At 46.3% G+C, this 17,608-nt stretch overlaps 1 protein-coding gene across 20 annotated transcripts in view; it reads left to right on the top strand.

Annotated features, from left to right (window-relative positions):
- Window positions 1–16,911, top strand: part of RHOBTB1 (Rho related BTB domain containing 1) — a 122,513-nt gene extending 105,602 nt beyond the window's left edge. For all 20 annotated transcript variants that reach the window (XM_047701907.1, XM_047701893.1, XM_047701904.1 and 17 more), the window contains 6 exons: window positions 1,216–2,195; window positions 4,026–4,144; window positions 10,362–10,512; window positions 13,239–13,327; window positions 15,823–15,928; window positions 16,475–16,911. In XM_047701907.1, the coding sequence (XP_047557863.1) occupies window positions 1,216–2,195; window positions 4,026–4,144; window positions 10,362–10,512; window positions 13,239–13,327; window positions 15,823–15,928; window positions 16,475–16,644 (1,615 nt within the window). In that variant the 3' untranslated portion in view covers window positions 16,645–16,911. The remainder of the gene's footprint in view (window positions 1–1,215; window positions 2,196–4,025; window positions 4,145–10,361; window positions 10,513–13,238; window positions 13,328–15,822; window positions 15,929–16,474) is intronic.
- Window positions 16,912–17,608: the final 697 nt, after the last annotated feature.

Genomic DNA, 17,608 nt, shown 5'->3' with positions numbered 1-17,608 from the left:
AGGCTTATGTACTAGTCCAAGCGAAAGAGGATGAGGGTGTGACCGCAGACGAGGAAGAGAAGAGAAGCAGTTAGACATGAAAGGAGACTCACAGATGTGACTTACTGGGCTATTGGATGTGGACCACTTAACCAGTCTAGAACTACGGGGTTCTAGACTCTACTTGCTTGGCAGAGGTCTCTCGACAACTTGCGAATGTGACCCGAGGCAAAACCTGAAAACTCCCTGCCTCAGTTCCTTCAGAAGGTGGGTGAAAATCACCCCCGTAGGGTTATTGTGAGGCTCAAATGAGAAAAAGCATATGGATTCCTTGTAAGGTTATAACGCGAAATGTCATCACAAGGTGCTGGTGACCAAGACGAAGGTGGCGAGGGTGGGGATTGTGTAACCCCTAACTGTGGGCCAGGTGCCATGCTGAACATATTACCTCATTTCAACTTCTCAGGAGTCCTTGCAAATGTAGGTAGTTACTGTTATTATTCCTGTTTCACCAGTGGGAAAACCAAGGCTTAAAGAGTTTAAGTACCTTGCCCAGGATCATATAGCTAGTGAATATGGCTCATACTTCAGTTACCGTTGTTACTACTGAAAGCATTTTTTTTTTCCTGCAAACTTAAACCTTTAGGTTTGGAAGACTTGAGGTTGATAGATTTTCCAGAGCCTTACTGAAAGCCTGCGGGGGGTGGGGCGTGCCTGGGTGGCTCAGTTGGTTAAGCAGCAGCCTTCAGCTCAGGTCATGATCCCAGAGTCCTGGGATACAACCCCATGTCCAGCTCCCTGCTCAGGGGGGAGTCTGCTTCTCCCTGTCCCTCTGCTCTTCCCACATCACTCATACTCTTTCTCTCAAATAAATAAATAAAAATATTTTTTAAAAAAAAAGGCTTGCACGGGACTTTTTTTTTTAATATACGTTTTTTAAAGCTTTTATTTACTTATTTGACAGAGAGAGACAGCAAGAGAGGGAACACAAGCAGGGAGAGTTGGGAGAGGGAGAAGTAGGTTTCCTGCTGAGCAGGGAGCCCAATGTAGGGCTCGATCCCAGGACCTGTGGTCATGATCTGAGCCAAAGGCTGACGCTTAAGGACCGAGCCACCCACAAGCCCTACCTGCATAGGACTTTAAAGGTTCAGTTCTACTAGGTGCTTTGGTAGGCCCTCATTACCATTTTTTTCCTAAAATGAGGCTGATTGTAACTTTTTAAATCCTCCATTCTAGGCCCATAAAGAGAGGGGATATTCTGCCCCCTGAGAAAGGCCGGGAGGTTGCGAAGGAACTCGGCATACCGTACTACGAGACAAGTGTCTTTGACCAGTTCGGCATCAAGGATGTGTTTGACAATGCAATCCGAGCAGCGCTGATTTCTCGCAGACACCTGCAGTTCTGGAAATCCCACCTAAAGAAAGTTCAGAAACCTTTACTTCAGGCACCATTCCTACCTCCAAAAGCCCCTCCACCGGTCATCAAAGTTCCAGAATGTCCCACCACAGGGACGAGCGAAGCTGCCTGTTTACTGGACAATCCTCTGTGTGCCGACGTCCTGTTCGTCCTTCAGGACCAGGAGCACATCTTTGCACATCGAATTTACCTCGCTACCTCCTCTTCCAAATTTTATGATCTTTTTTTAATGGAATGTGAAGAAGCCCCAAATGGGAGTGAAGGAGTTGGTGAGAAGGAGAAGCAGAGCAGGGATGTCCAGGGGCGGGCTTGGAGCCTTGACCTCGATGAAGAGAGGGAAGAAGGCACGCCCAGGACCCCTCAGACCAATCAGTGGAAGTCCTCAAGCCAGAACCTGTCCCAGCAGGAAAGTCTGGGGCTAGAAGGCGAGAGCTCCGTTCCAGAGATGCAGACTTTGTCAGGCTGGAGCAAGGGGTTCGTCGGCATGCACAGGGAGATGCAAGTCAATCCCGTTTCAAAGCGGGTGGCCCCCATCACCGTGGTCAGGATGGACTCCTCCGTCCAGCCAGGCCCTTTCCGGACCCTGCTCCAGTTTCTGTACACGGGACAACTGGATGAAAAAGAGAAGGACTTGGTGGGCCTGGCTCAGATTGCAGAGGTTCTTGAGATGTTTGATTTGAGGATGATGGTGGAGAACATCATGAACAAGGAAGCCTTCATGAACCAGGAGATTACGAAAGCATTTCATGTCAGGAAGGCCAATCGGATAAAAGAGTGTCTCAGCAAAGGGACATTCTCAGGTAAGTGGGTCCAACAGTAAAGTCATCGATCCCCTTGGTTGTGTTTTATTAAACATTAGCCATACATGAGTAGGGCAGAGAATAACCATCACTAACATGTATAAATGCTAATTTTTTTTCATGTACCCTTCTAGCTTGCATGTATCCATCTATTTCGTTCTTATCAGACTCAAAGGCTAAAGATTATTCCATTTTGCAGATGGGGAAACTGAGGGACAAAGGTTTAACTTGCTCCAGGTTATACAGATAGTAAATGATAGAGGCAGGATTTGCACACAGGCTGTCCTCTGAAGTGTCCTGGTATCACAGTGCTTCTCGAAGGTAGGTCACCTTACCCCTGCACCTGAGCCTGAACCAGATCCAGTCAGCTTGATGCCCACGATTCCCTTTCAGGGTCCTTTCCCTGACCGAGTCTACTCTCCACTGACCCTTTCAGCCCTGAAATCCTTGAGATGATATTGGCAACTCTCTGTGTTCCCATCAGGGGTGTCTCATTTGCCCACCTCTCCTTTTCATTCTCACACTCCTTTACCCTGCTCTTCTACATTTTCCTCGCCCCTTCTTTGTCCTTGATATCCAGGCAGTCGGCTGCCCACAGCATCCTCACACAATTGCTTGCACGGACTTATACTAAATTCTGAAATTGCCCTCTGTGTGTGTGTGTGTGTGTGTGTGTGTATTTCATTGTAAAAATGTGACTTGCTGACTTTTACTTATGTGTACACTTCTGTTTTGTCCTTATTGTTCATAATGCCTGTCCTGATAATACACATTTGGTGCTGTACATGTAGTCATTGATTACTGAGTCTGTTCATTAATTTTAAAGCTTATAAATAATATTTACCCAGGGGCTGCCTGGATGGCTCAGTGGGTTAAGCCTCTGCCTTCAGCTCAGGTCATAATCTCAGGGTCCTGGGATCGAGTCCCGCATCAGGCTCTCTGCTAGGCAGGGAGCCTGCTTCCTCTTCTCTCTCTCTCTCTTTCTCTCTGCTTGCCCCTCTGCCTACTTGTGATCTCTCTCTGTCAAATATATAAAATCTTAAAAATAAATAAATAAATAATATTTACCTGAACATGGACCATCCTGAAATCGAAGCCATCTTGAAAGCTAATGAAAAGCAATGTTGCAAACCTGCAGTAAATTAAACAGTGTACCTTAAGTGGAATGAATTGAATCACCCTCCCCTTAATGCAGAGGCACAGTGACCAAATAAAAGGGGGAACATCAAGTCGATTGTCTATTAAAAAAAAAAGAGAGAGAAAGAAAGAAAAAACTATAAATATGATTTAGAGATAGTTGGAAAATTTTGACTATGAACTAAATAATGGATGAAATTAGGGAATCGTTGCTAATTTTCTTAGGCATGGTAATGGGATTATCTAGAAAAACATTCTTATTTTTAGAAAACTTGTGATCAAGTAGTTTGTGGTGTTGTGCTATCTGTTGAAAAAGTGTACACCTCTACACACACATTCGCTATCCATACACACACACAGCGAAATTAAACATGGCAAAATGTTAACAACGTAGTGTTTCTTCCGCTGGTCTTTTATTTTGGAAATTGTTCATAGTAGGGAGGAAAAAACATTCCTCTCCTTCATGTTACTGTATGGTTCAGAGAATTTGCGTTGGGAGCTTATGCGTAATCTTAAATGTTTACCCCCAATCCTTGGATGACATAGAAGGAATTGGGTGTTCCAAAAGTGGAGGTTGATACAAAATCACTAAGTAAAGTTAAGGAAGAGGGAGTATGAGATGTGGGTTGATGAATATGGGGAGAACTGTCCACAAAGCTGGCTCACGGTTACGTTTCCTTAATCCCCGGGCAGATGTGACATTCGGGCTGGACGATGGAGCCATCAGTGCCCACAAACCATTGCTGATCTGTAGCTGCAGGTGGATGGCGGCCATGTTCGGGGGCTCATTTGTGGAAAGCGCCAACAGTGAGGTATGTGCCTTCTGAAAAGCCCACATGCTATCTTGATGCAAGTGGGTGTGTTTCCTTAACCAGACGATTTCCGTTCTGTAACTGCTTCCCTGAACCAGTTCATTAGGCCATGTCCAAGCATCAGGTCATCCTCTTCTTAACTTGCAGTTAGGAAGAGCTGTTGTCTGGCTCACTGCTTTCATTTGTAAGCCATGATCCATCGGCTCTCCTTTTTAACAAATGTCAAATCTTGCTTTTTAACAAAAGCAAGATACTGTCAAAATCACATACAACAGGGGCAGAGTCCATCTTCCAGAAGTTCAAGGCATGAAAAGCTTCCTCAGTCACCCGCGTCCTGGGCTCAGCTAGCCCCTGACCAGACGGCGGGCCTTAAGAAGCCACCTCGCTGGGCCTCAGTCTTCTCCTCTGCCCCACGAGGGACACGAGGGATGGCCTGCTCGAGCAGCAATGCTCCCTGAGGTGGAGCCCCGACCTGCCTTCTCCAAGGGTTTGTTAACTGGAGGGAAACAGTAATGGATCCAATGGTCACTCCTCTGAACATGCCTCCCTTAGATCTGGCGGAAGCCACTGAGTCACCTCTCAGGCCCCGGCCCTGTCTCCAGAAAAAGGCTCTTAGAGCCGACCAAGCAGCGTCTTGAAGACCTTCCATGTTCATCTTTTTACGAACTCAGTCGGAAAAGAAAGAAAAATTCCACTCAAGCACTTCTAACTTTAGTCTACAAGAGCAAGCATTTTTGTTGAGTTTTGAAAGTATTTTTTAACCATCTTTTTTTAAAAAAACACGGGGACACCCCATCAAGTTTATTGTCCTAAGGGGCTTGTTTTGCATATCTCAGCATCTCTCCACACTTTTAAGAGAAATAAGGAAAACAATAGCTAACTTTTCAAAAGGGCACTCACCCCAGAAATCTGAACACCCCTATTGTGACCCAGGAGACTGCATTTGCATCTCTGAGTAGGGAAGCAGAATCCCAAACCCGGATGGCTGGGGCTGAGGAGGTCACTAGGCCACCTCCTGCTTCCAGAACAAACTGCAGCTGCTCCTAAACCAAGCCCCAGCAAAAGGCTGTCTGCTGTATGGGGGAAAAGTGTCAGAATTATCCAGATCACCTCTCTTGGTGTCTACCAGCTTTTCTGAATCAGGAGGTCCTCAGCTGTAACTAAGAAAGTCTTTTCCGGGCCATCAGAGGGGTTTCAGAGCCTCGTCCCCGAGATGGCAGCAGCATCGTGGGGGCTACCCGGTGAAGGACGTGGGGTTCGAATCCTGAGTCCTCCATTTACAAGCTGTGCGGCTTTGGGCAAACAACCCCCTTTCTGAGCTCCGATCTCCCTGTCTGGAAAGCATGAGGATACCCCACACTGTGGAATCGAGGTGCAAAAGTTGGTCCTTGCAAATCCCCCCAAATAACAAATAAATATAGTTGCTGTTAGTATTATTGGGATGTTGTAGGGTTAATGCTCTTTCACTCTTACTTCCAAGAAAATCTGGGGAAGCTGCCGATTAACAAAACTTTATCCAAGTGGCATTTCGGCTGCTGCAGTCGTGTCTGGAGATAAAAGGCCTGGGGAGGCTTGCTTGCCTTACTTTTCCAGCTCACTGAAATATGTGCCCATTGTACGGCAGAGCACCCGCTATTCACAGACCAGAGAAGTTGATCAAGGTCAGGAACTCAGGCACAAAGGGACACTGTCAGAGCTGACCTCACAAATGCTAATCCCCTTTATCCCTTCCCAGAATGGACCATAATCGTCTCCAGATTAAAATGTGCAGGAGAGGTGACCAAAACAAAAACTTGGCAGTGAATGTGAACGCACACGTATATGGTGAACAGCCTCTCCCGGAGGGGCCCCCTGTGGAGCATGACCTCCTAGAAAGACTAAGTCATTAGCACGGTGGCTGAGGCTAATAGGTATGGATAGCTGGTTCTACCCAACTTAGAAGACAGAGACCATGGACCCAAGCAACCGAAGGTCTGTGCCAAATCCTGTAGCCAGTATGTTGAGAATGTCATGAGCTGTTGACACGCATGCTGCTGCCTGCCCCTTCCCTTGATTTCCCCTGTAGACTATAATGGTTATGTCGTTATGAACTCTATTCCCACCTTGACCTTGAGCAAGCAGCCGACCCTCTCCAAACCTGTGTCCTCACCTGTGAAATGGGGGATAACAAGAGAAGGGTCTTCAAAGGCAGATAAGTCAAGAGAATACATGTATAAACATAGAATTCGGTGCTTGAAACATCAAGAAGTATTGTTAACTATTGTCGTGGAGGATTCTTGCTCAGTTTTTTCCATGAGGGATTAAAAATCTTTGTCCCCTGAAAGCCCTAAGTTAAAAGGCCCCCAGATCCCTTCCTAAACTAGCTAAGTGTGGTTAGAGGGATCATGGGGAGGGAGGAATTTCAGTAAATATTTCACGACTAATATGGCCTTGTATTGGCACTTGGGATCTGTCCTTTTCTAGGGCACCCATTAACTCTTTATTGTCCTGTGAAAAGCTGACTTCCCCTTCACAATTCAGTTTGTTTTTTTTTTTGCATTAATAGAATTCTCATGCATATCCAGAAAGGAATAAAATATACATTGATGTTATTTTAACATTTTTTGTCACTTAATATTTAAGAAGACATTGTATTTCACTTATATTTTTCTCATTACTTTTAATGTAGCAGTAAGCATAATTCTCTCCCCAGAGGTACTCAGCAAGTGATTCATTAAAAATGCATGCCTGGCTTGTAGTAAGCAATGCTCTGGGTTTGGAATACTTTCTTATTCTCTATGAGACCGCCTCTAATTATAAGCCTAATAGTCTGAGCTGATCTTCACAATTAAAATTTTAAACCAACGGAACTGGAATATGGGAAGTTGTTTAGGATAGCATTATATTCTCTTTGCTGACTTTTTTTTAAGGTACACCCAGCAGGTAGCATGCAAAATTCTTAATTCCATCTCTTATGTAGCTTTATGTTATTTTTAAAAGTTCTATGAAATGATCTCTCCATTGTTATACATAAACATTAAAATCATAGAAACAGTCTTTTTTTTTTTTAAGAGTTTATTTATTTATTTGTCAGAGAGAATGAGCACAGGCAGAGGCAGAGGGAGAAGCAGGCTCCCTGCTGAGCAAAGAGCCCGATGTGGGACTCAATCCCAGGATGCTGGGATCATGACCTGAGCCAAAGGCAGCCGCCCAACCAACTGAGCCACCCAGACGTCCTGAAATAGTCTTTTTTTTTTTTAATGAGAAAAAAAGGTGCAGGTTCTGAACATGGTTTTAGTTTATTCTCATCGCTTTGAGGATCCCAAGCATTATTTGCCCAACAAAGCCATCGCTTCAGAAAAACTGTTAGCATCGTGTTATGCAAGAAGGAAAGAGCAGGTCATGGACAACTACAAACGTCAGAACACGCCGATGATGGGGCACCTGGGTGGCTCAGTGGGTTAAAGCCTCTGCCTTCGGCTCGGGTCATGATCCCAGGGTCCTGGGATCGAGCCCCACATCGGGCTCTCTGCTCGGCAGGGAGCCTGCTTCCTCCTCTCTCTCTCTCTCTCTCTCTCTGCCTGTCTCTCTGCCTACTTGTGATCTCTGTCTGTCAAATAAGTAAATAAAATATTTAAAAAAAAAAAAAAACACGCCGATGATGTTGGGAAGTATCGGGGCAAGGCTGCTTACAGGAATCTGTCATCTCCTGCTGCCAGGAATAATTTCTTCTCACTTGGGATGTTCATTTTGTCGTGACTTAGAACACACTCTTACCAAAGAACGCTAAGGTAGTCCAGGTATCTTCAAAATCCAGAGTCTCAAGGAAGAAGAAAAAACTGTAGGTGTCACCGCTTCCAAATTCCCCCTCCCCCGGATAACAGATGAGGAGACTGAGGATCAGAGAGGGCGACTGGTTTGCCAGAGGTCACACCCATTCTAGTGACAAACCCCAGGGCCTGCCCCAGGCTCTTACCTTGTCTTCCAAGCCACTATTTTCCAAAACAGGAGACATCCCCATCGCGAAGAGCAGAGCGGGTGTTCACAGAAAGCTCTGAAACTGTTTATATTTACGATCACTAATAGTTTATAGCACTTAGAGCTTTGTAAAATGTATATACTTTTCGCTATCAAAATGGTCCAGATTTTAAAGTTTCACAACTTCAATTATCTAGAAAACTGTACTAATCCAGATCTGAGCTGTATAAGATAAACGCATGTGTCGACGTATATGTACATAAGCGTATACACAAGTGTGACTGGTAACTGATGTTAGAGTCACTGGAACAGCAATTAATTACAATACAATGGCTTCTTTGTTTTCAAGCAGCCTCAGTAACCATTTCTTCTTGCCAGGTTGTATCTATTGTCGAGGCTGTGCTAGAAACTTGAAATGATGACACTTGTCAAATCCTTGATGGTTATAACCCCTGCAGCTTATGTACCAGATCATAATTGTCCTCTTTGACTATGAAAGGGGGTGGATGTGCAATTTTCTTACTAATTCTGGGAGGTTTAGGGTGGGGGGGTGGGGGGGCGCTTCCCTTTGATACATTAAGAGAAAGCTTGGTCTGCCAGGATGTTCCCTCTGAGGTGGCTGGTGACTGTGCAGAAGGATAATGTAGGTTGCCATAGCTTAAATGATTCTGGAACCACGACCCAAGAACGCATTGGCCATAAGCCCCATGTAGATTGTGGAGGTAATATATATGTAAAGAGAAAGATTAGATATAATCATGTGTAAAAGAGATATACTCATATATCTTCATATGGTATATAGAGGTTTATTAAGTACCAGAAATAGGCAGCTAATAACTAACTGTTCATCCTTTTGAACGTAGAAGTCTAGTTCTTAAGAACTGTTAGTGAGGGGCACCTGGGTGGCTCAGTGGTTAAAGCCTCTGCCTTCAGCTCAGGTCATGATCCCAGGGTCCTGGGATCGAGCCCCGCATCGGGCTCTCTGCTCAGCAGGGAGCCTGCTTCCTCCTTTCTCTCTCTCTGCCTGCCTCTCTGACCACTTGTGATCTCTATCTGTCAAATAAATAAATAAAGTCTTTAAAAAAAAAAAAAAAAGAACTGTTAGTGAGATATGGTACTTTATGATACCGTGACCCAAACCTTTGCTTCCTTGCCGTGAAGGGTTTCTTGTATGATACAGCAGTCCTGAGCAGAGACCTTAGAATTACACTCCCTAGGTTCACCTCCCAGTCACTTACTAGCTTCGTGACCTTGGATAAGGGACTTACCCTCCACGAACCTCAATTTCCTTCCCTGTAAAATGGCAAAAATAATGGTTTTTTCTCCTAGGGAGAATATCAGGATCCGAGTAGATACTGTGTGTGGGAAGCTTGGCACAGTACCTCGAGTGTAGGAGGCCTTCCATTAAGGTTAATTTTTATCATCGTCGTGATGCCAGGAGTCAGTGGCAATGGGGCTGTTCTGTACTATACCAGGACGCATCCTGTGGGGTTCCTTTGAGTCTATGCTGCTAAGACCCCTCGCCCCGGCACTCTAGCACACTCTAGAGGGTATTTGTATTGGCGAGAACTATAGGTGCTCAGGAGGTCTCGAGTTAAGTGACTCCTACAAAGGAGAGTTTACCAGTCCCAACCAACCCTTCCCCACATGTGCCAGGCAAGGAGTTCTCCAGATTCTCTGAATCTACTGATAACCCGATAATGTTCCAGTCATTTTGAATCCATGCAGTTGTGCCATAGGAAAAATAATGAAGTGTGTATACTGTGTTTGCATATATTGAGAGAACGTTGGACTCAAGCCAGTCACTGTGGCAACTAGGGTTGCTCAGCCCGTGTTTTGACATCTTGGAGAGTGGGGCTCTCTCGTGTGTCAGCAACAGTATGGTCGGCAGCTCCCCCTCACCTGTCCTGTTGCTAGGAGATTTCTTTCCCCACAATAGGGTATTAGAAGGTACTTGGCAAGGAGAGCCCATAATGTCATCATACATTTACAGCCTATTTGTCTGATTTATGAGTCCAAATAGCCATTTAAAAATTCTAAATCAGGCTTTGTCGGGCAGCCCCACTCCTTTGTCATCTACAAATCAAACTGTTATGTTTAAAGCAGTAAATAGCAAAGGACTTCGACGTGCGGCCTCAAAGCAGGTGTCCCAGACTTGCCGATACCAGATTGTAAGGTTGGGATATTTATAAGCAGTAGAGCCTGGAAATGCCCCCACTGCTTTCTTCAGCAGAGCTGAGCTTCTCAAATAACATTACAGGTGTATCTCCCGAACATAAACAAGATGGCAATGCAAGCGGTCTTGGATTATCTTTATACCAAGCAGTTGTCACCTAATTTGGACCTGGACCCACTGGAATTAATTGCCTTGGCAAACAGATTCTGCCTGCCACACTTGGTTGCACTTGCAGGTAAGTGTGATGACTCGGGGCCGTGCAGAGTCTGACTGTCAAATTTATCAAAATCACATTTAGGCAAAAATAACATTTCTGGGGAATAAAAATTAAATTTTTATCACCCAGTATAGGACTGTCCTGTGCGGGGTGATATAAATTGATCAAATGTATCAGACAGCCCAGTTCAATTCCACAAATGTTTCTTAAGCACCTACTTTGTGGTAGACCCTGTAAGGGGGACACAGTTATCAAGATGAGTGATGCGTGGTCCCTGCCCTGGAGACCCACGCTCTGTGCTCTCTGCCTCATTTGTGGGCCATGGGATTGGAAATAAAACTACTGTGTCCATGTTATTCCCCTGATGTGTGCTTAGACACAGTCTTTCAGAAGAGCAGAAGGAGGCCGCGGTGGAAAACCTAGGCTGCAGAGCCAGACTGCCCGGGTTCAGATCCCGACTCCACCGTTTACCGGCTGGATGGCTTCACGCTTCACCACTGTGTCTGCTCTCGCTCTCTCGCATGGCGATCATGTTATTCTCCCATAGAGTTGTTACAAAGATTAAGGAGTTAAGATATATATAAAGTTCTCGGAACAGTGTCTGGCACCTAGTAAGCATTATGTAAGTGGGTTGTTTTTTTTTAAGCTATTTTAGAAAATGTTCTGACATTGTCAAGAGCATTTTGGGAGAAAGAAGAAAGGGAGGACTTGGCTTCCCTTCCCAGAAATCCTATGCACCCTTTCCGGATTTGTTCAGTTGTTAGGCTGAAGCAGGTCTGCAAAGGGTACGTGTGTATTCTTCAAGTACCTGTTTCTTAAATGTCAACCTTCAGCTTCCTTCATGAGAGGGCTCAGTTAGCGGTCTGGGCGTTTGTCACTACATTAGCTGACTCCTGCTAGCCGTGAAAGCAGAAATAGTGGCAGTTTTGGACACTGGCCTACCTGTCCCCACCCCACAGCAAAGTGCCTAAGCGTATTAGCTTCCCACTAAACGCTTGCCGAATCACAAAGTGAATGAAAATGAATATTTGAACAAACCGACTGGTCATTCCACACTTGACTTTCCGGCAGTGTCTTTAGAAAGGAATGTATTTCTCCGGACTCCAGGTTTCTGCTACGCTCGGCCAGCTGGAGACCCAAGTCCTCTCCCTACCTCACTTCTTCCCCCACTGGTTAAAAGACAGAAAGAGCTCGTCGAGGCACTGCTGTTCACGTAGAGGTTCTGATCCGTTTGACTCTCCACTGTTTACAGTGTTATCCTTTGAGGATGAAACTGATTTTTTTTTAAATGGCCAAAAACAATTTGGAACCAAATGTGTTGAGCACGGCTTGTGATTAATCTTGAGCTAGTGCCGTTTTTGCTTAAACATGAAGTAAAGGTGAGGAAAACGCAGGACTGACCTCTCTGTGAAAGGAACTGAATCAAAGAGAGGTTCTGGGGTGAACTGCAGACTTCCATGTCTGTTTCCTTTTGTTATTAAAAGCCATTACTACTGCTGTGGTTACATATACAGCTGCCTAAGATGATCCCTGTCATCATTTAAAATGTTGGGTAAGTATCAAGTGTTCAGAACATGGTTTTTAAAAAATCAGTTTCTGGGGTAAAAATGCATTGCAAGCCAACGTATTAGCTGAGTATCAAGAAATGTTGCTGTTACCTAGAATCAAAAAGCCTGATGACTTCTTCAGAAAATATAGTTCCCAGTAGTTCTTTGTCAATCCAGCAGACGAAAGCTGTGCCCAAGAAACCATTCCCATCTAGATATTATATTGACCCAAGCACGTAGAACAGAAGGTAAGCAGGGTCAGGACAGTTTACTGGATTAGAAGAACAGACACAATGCTAGAGATGAAAAGAGTGCCTTGACCTCAAGGAGCTAGGAACGTGGGCCTAGACTGTACCCACATGCGTCAGTCCCAGAAGCAGGAGACCGCTCTGTCTCAGAACCACAGTTTAAATTCAGCTTAGAAGTCCTGGGCACAGCTCCCAGGCAGAAGTGGCTCTCCCAGCTAGATTTTTGTTACTTCCTGTTGAAAGTTCCCCACTCCCCACGCTCCACCCCACTCCCCAGTCTTTAGAATCTAACAGGCTGAACAATATGTCACCCATCTGCAGCTGTTGAGAAAGACATCTGCGTTCACATTTTGTTAATTCCCCATATGGATTCATTCCTGTCACTCAGTCCTTCCACTCTTAGAGACTATTGGGAATTGGAGTGATACAAGTGGGGAAACCGTCAAATGGGAAGATGCTGGAGAATCTAGAGGATTCTAGGAAGGCACTGGATGGACTGTCTAGAGCAGCACTGGCCAACAGAACTTTCTGCAATGATGGGGATGTTCTGTGTCTGCATTGCCCAATACAGGTGTGGCTGTTGAGCACTTCGGTGTGACTAGTGTGGCTGAGGGTGTGACTTTTTAGTTTTATTCAATTTTAATATGAGTTTCAGCCTGTTCATCTGGCCAGTAGTCACCATACTGGACAATGAAGGTCTGCAGGAGTCCGGCTCTTCCAGAAGTGCCAACAAGTGTCCCAGAGTCGTCGGTGCAGTGGCCCGAGACCAGAACTACCCATGCCGAAAGGCCCCCGGCACAGTGGGCCCTGAGTTCCGTTCAGATGTGACTGCCCAGAGCCGTGTCACATATTCTTCTCCTCTTAGGTGGTCCCAGACGAGACCGTCTAGGTGAGGTGTCTGGCTTGCAAGGGTATGGTTCAACTTTCTCCTGTTCCCTCTCTTCCCCAGAGCAGTATGCTGTCCAGGAGCTGACCAAGGCCGCGATGAGTGGTGTGGGCATTGATGGGGAAGTGCTCTCGTATTTGGAATTGGCCCAGGTTTGTAACAATTTGCCTTTCACCTTTTAAGTGTGTTCAACCAGTTCATTTAATGCTGATGAAACATTCCGCGGTTGCATCTGTCTAAATAAAGATGTCACCACTGAGTCACAGAGGGCCCTGTGTACACTGAGAAGATCTGAGAGTTTCACGTTTCATGCACCATTCCCCCTGCTGGGCCTCATTTGAGAAAACAACACGGACCCTACCCCACGCCAGCCCCACTGTCCCCCGAGGCACCAGCTTCACATGTGGGAGAACAACTTGGGGCATGATAGGGGAAGGTTCTCTCTCTCCTTGTTTGAATTCTTGGACACATATTGACCAAGATCAGATGGTTTCTAGAACTCCATGAAGCCCTGTAATGCCCCACCTCTCACTGCAGTTCTCCTGGGGTTTTCCAAAATCAGTATTTGTTAATATGAATATTGTGATTCCATAATCCCCATAAACACTTGCACTCTTCCAGAGGGGCCCCAAGATCCGACTTCAGCTTTGTCACAAATAACTTACTCAAAGTACGAAGCTAAACTCTGCCTCAGTTTCCTTATCTATAAGGAGTGGGCATGATAATTCACATCCTATCAGCCTTACAGACTATCTTGAGAATCAAGTGGAAGACAATGTTCAAGAAAAGTGGTGAAGAGTAGAACCCCTCACATGTGCAAGGTGCTTCGTTCCTGGCATAGACTTACTGACAATGAGTTTACAGTCTGAAGGAACGAAGAAAACATTCTTCAGTCCTTTCTTCAGCCCACTGGGTTTGGTTTTCTTTTTTCTATGCTCCCTCTCTGTGAGGGCAGTGGTTTACTAAGCCTTAGGTCAGGGGATTTGAATGGATCTTTCTCAGTCAAGGGAGGGGAGGTGGCTTTAGAGGAGGGAGGCGCCTAGCAGGCCAAGTTGCCATTCCATCTGTGGCCCCAGGAACAGATCAGACTGAAACGGGGAAAAGGCAGAATCGGACTTGACAGCAACCCGCTCGTTCAGACTTACACAACAAGTTTTTGTTGTTTTCTCCCTCTTGTGTCCGGCACCGCCCGAGACAAAAGGACAGATGGCTATAAATGGCAGATTCTCTGCCCTCAAGGCAATCATAGACAGGAAGAGAACTAGAAAGAAGCCCACGTTATTAAAATCCAACATGAAAAACAGCCTTATAGAGATGACAGTCTCGAAACAGGTCCGGGGCGCAGTTTATGACTTGTGCTGTCTCCCATGAGTACTGCTCCTGCAGGAAAATGAAATGACCCAGCATTGCATCTAGGGCTGATGGACTTGAGATAGTGATTTGCAGGTGTGTCTGTTTGCTCTGGGTCCCCCACCCTGACAAGCCTCGACAGGAAGAGTTCAGGATGGAGCCTCTGCGAGACCCTTATCTGCTAGCGTGCCAGCTTTATTTAACCATCAGCGTGCGCACAGGTGGAACCCGATCTGTTGCGTTTTCCAATGTCCATGGTATAAATACGCCCGCCTGGCCGACTTGAACAACATGAAATTGCCGACCTCGGTGTAGGGGAGAAATGGGCACCATTGACGCTCTTGGGCAGGTCCAAGCCGCCTTCAGGACACCGGTGCCCGAGTCTTACTTTCAGAAAGAAATCTGATCTCGAGAGTCTTAAGCTGGAAGCACCAGCAAAAATGATCCGTAATGTTGGGGTTGCAACTCTCAGAGTTTCTTGAATTATTTTCTGAGGACTGCTTTTATATGGGCCTTTGTTCACAGCTGAGATGTGGGCCTCCAAGGAAGCACCCTGTAAGGTTTCAGGGTTTCGCTTGATGAAAGAAACCCCAAGACCCAAAACTGAATGGATAGCTGAGGACACAGAGCGTGGGGTGGGGTAGGGGAGACTTGCCAAATCTAGGGAGGACTGGGGAGGTGACTGTGGCTTTTTGAGCACCAAGTCTGTTTTGGTCACAACTCCCTCAGCTGCTCCCTCCCCAGGAGCATCTGCTCAGAAAGGAGACGTTGTGGTGAGTCGGGTCCCTGCCCCCCTGCCCACACCACCCGCTCTTCTTATGTAAGCAAAGGACAGGTACAGGACAGTCACACATTCCTCAGTCTCCTCTTTCAGGTCTTTGGCCCCAGCAAGTCAAGCTCTGACCTGCCACACAGAGCGCTCTGCGTGGCTCCCTTAACCAGAGTCCGTGTGGCTGCCCTGGGGCCGGCTGGCACCTTCCAGAGGCCAGTCATGTATCACTCTCAGGCCAGCGGTGGGGGAGGCTGGGAGGCGAGAGGTTCTTTCAGCTCCTGATCTGATACGGTGATTATTTTTGGTGCACCTGTCACAGGGGTGAGGAAGGGGGGGTGCCAAGTGCTATATTGGGCTGGCATCGGCGCCATAGCCAAAGTCATTAACACTGTAGTCAAAACAAGAGGTTTGCTGAATCAGCTGCCCGTGCCCTTTATCTCTGTCACCCCTAGGGGGCTGATGATTTCTCTGCGGGCCAACTTTAGAAAGTAGAGTCTGAACCCCTTTTTGGTCACTTCCCTGTAGTTCCACAACGCCCACCAGTTGGCCGCCTGGTGTCTGCACCACATCTGCACGAACTACAACAGTGTGTGTTCCAAGTTCCGCAAGGAGATCAAATCAAAATCTGCAGGTGAGACCACGGGTACCCACTGGTCTGGGTCTCATTGCCTCTGACTGAAGGGTTGACCCCCTCCCCATGCCCCTGAGCAGGTGTCCAGGCAGCAGGCAGCTCCAGGAGAAGTCCTTGTGATTGGCTGGCCGTCCCTTGCCTGTGACATGACACTGGAATTGTGGGGTGGGGATTCTCTTTGACAAACTTCGTGCTTGGGAGGTTTGGGTGGAGCGGGATCCAGGGTTCCCTGCCCCAGAGCATGTGGAAGTGGTGGGCTCTCCCTTGTCTAGGGAGCCCTGGAGAGGAGCAGGCTTCCGCTTAGAAACCAAGTGGTCCTGGGTTCAGGTTCTTCGTGCCCAGCTACTTCCGGCAAATGATTCTAACTCTCGAAATCTGAGTGTCACAATCTGCAAATGGTCCTGTCCCTGACCCCTAACCCCCACACACCGGCTTCTTGGGAGGATGTACACGGGAGCATAAATGAGAAGCCGGGGCACAGAACCTAGAACGTAGAAGCCCTCAACCAACAGCAGGCCTCACCATCTGCATCCTTTCCTTCCCCAGACAACCAGGAATACTTTGAGCGGCACCGCTGGCCGCCGGTGTGGTATCTGAAGGAAGAAGACCACTACCAGCGCGTGAAAAGGGAACGCGAGAAGGAAGACATTGCACTAAATAAACATCACTCGAGACGAAAGTGGTGCTTCTGGAACTCGTCTCCAGCGGTCGCCTGAGGAGGAAGAGAGACAAAAATCAGTAATCTGACACACCACTTTTAAAGGCACTACTGTAAAGTTAGTCGTATTATTAGCGATAAGTCGTAGTTCAGGTTTCAGGCACTGATCTCCCTCCACTGTTGTGCATTTATAACTTTGTTGGGATCAAAGCACGAGCTCCCCACCAATGAGCCTGGACAAAAAAGGGAAGTTGATGCTCACTGCATTCCTTAAACTTATATGTATATTTTTTTGTTAGAAGGCTTAATAAACTTTAGTCCGTTATTCCGTTTCTTTTTATACAAAGGAAAAAAAAAATCAGCTTTCATGTTTCAGAGTCCAAATTGGAAAATATTTTTATATGATCTCTTGTATTTTGTTGAAATGAAAATACTATGTATTACTTTATTTTACGGGCCACAAATTAACCATGAAGTTCGCCCTGTGATCCTCTTTGCCCACATGACCACCAGGCATTATTGCATAATTAGAGGGTTATCCTCTCGTTGCAAAGTACAGGGCTGGAATGAAATTCCCCCGAGCGCAAGTTAGAGAGCGTTTAATCTTTGTTCTGCCGACTAACACCGGTGTAATTACCAAGTCAACTCCAAGAATGTGTATTTTACAGTATTTGCCGTGTAAGTGCTAGTAATTATATGGTTCTCTGTGCCATGTAAAATATAGTAATACGGAGTCTTCTGTTGTTTCAAATGTCCAGATTCAAACGGATAATCTTTATAATCATGAGAAGGGCTCATTCAATCCCAGCATTAGCCAGGGCAAACCCCCCGGCAGACCTGAACACAAGAGCTAACGTAAGAGCGTTGGTGTCTGGGTGGCTGCGGGAGGGATTGCGTCTCTCCGTGTTCCTGGATCTTGCCGTGCTTCTGCGTGCAAATTCTTCAAAGACTTGAACTGAGATGGGCGAGGGGAGGGATCCCCACCCAGCCTTCGGCCCGTCATCTGCAGGCCAGTCACATCT

This window comes from Lutra lutra, chromosome 14 (assembly GCF_902655055.1).
Source record: "Lutra lutra chromosome 14, mLutLut1.2, whole genome shotgun sequence".
Lineage (NCBI taxonomy): Eukaryota > Metazoa > Chordata > Mammalia > Carnivora > Mustelidae > Lutra > Lutra lutra.
The sequence above is the reverse complement of the archived record's forward strand: the minus strand, read 5'-3'. Positions and strand labels throughout refer to the sequence as shown.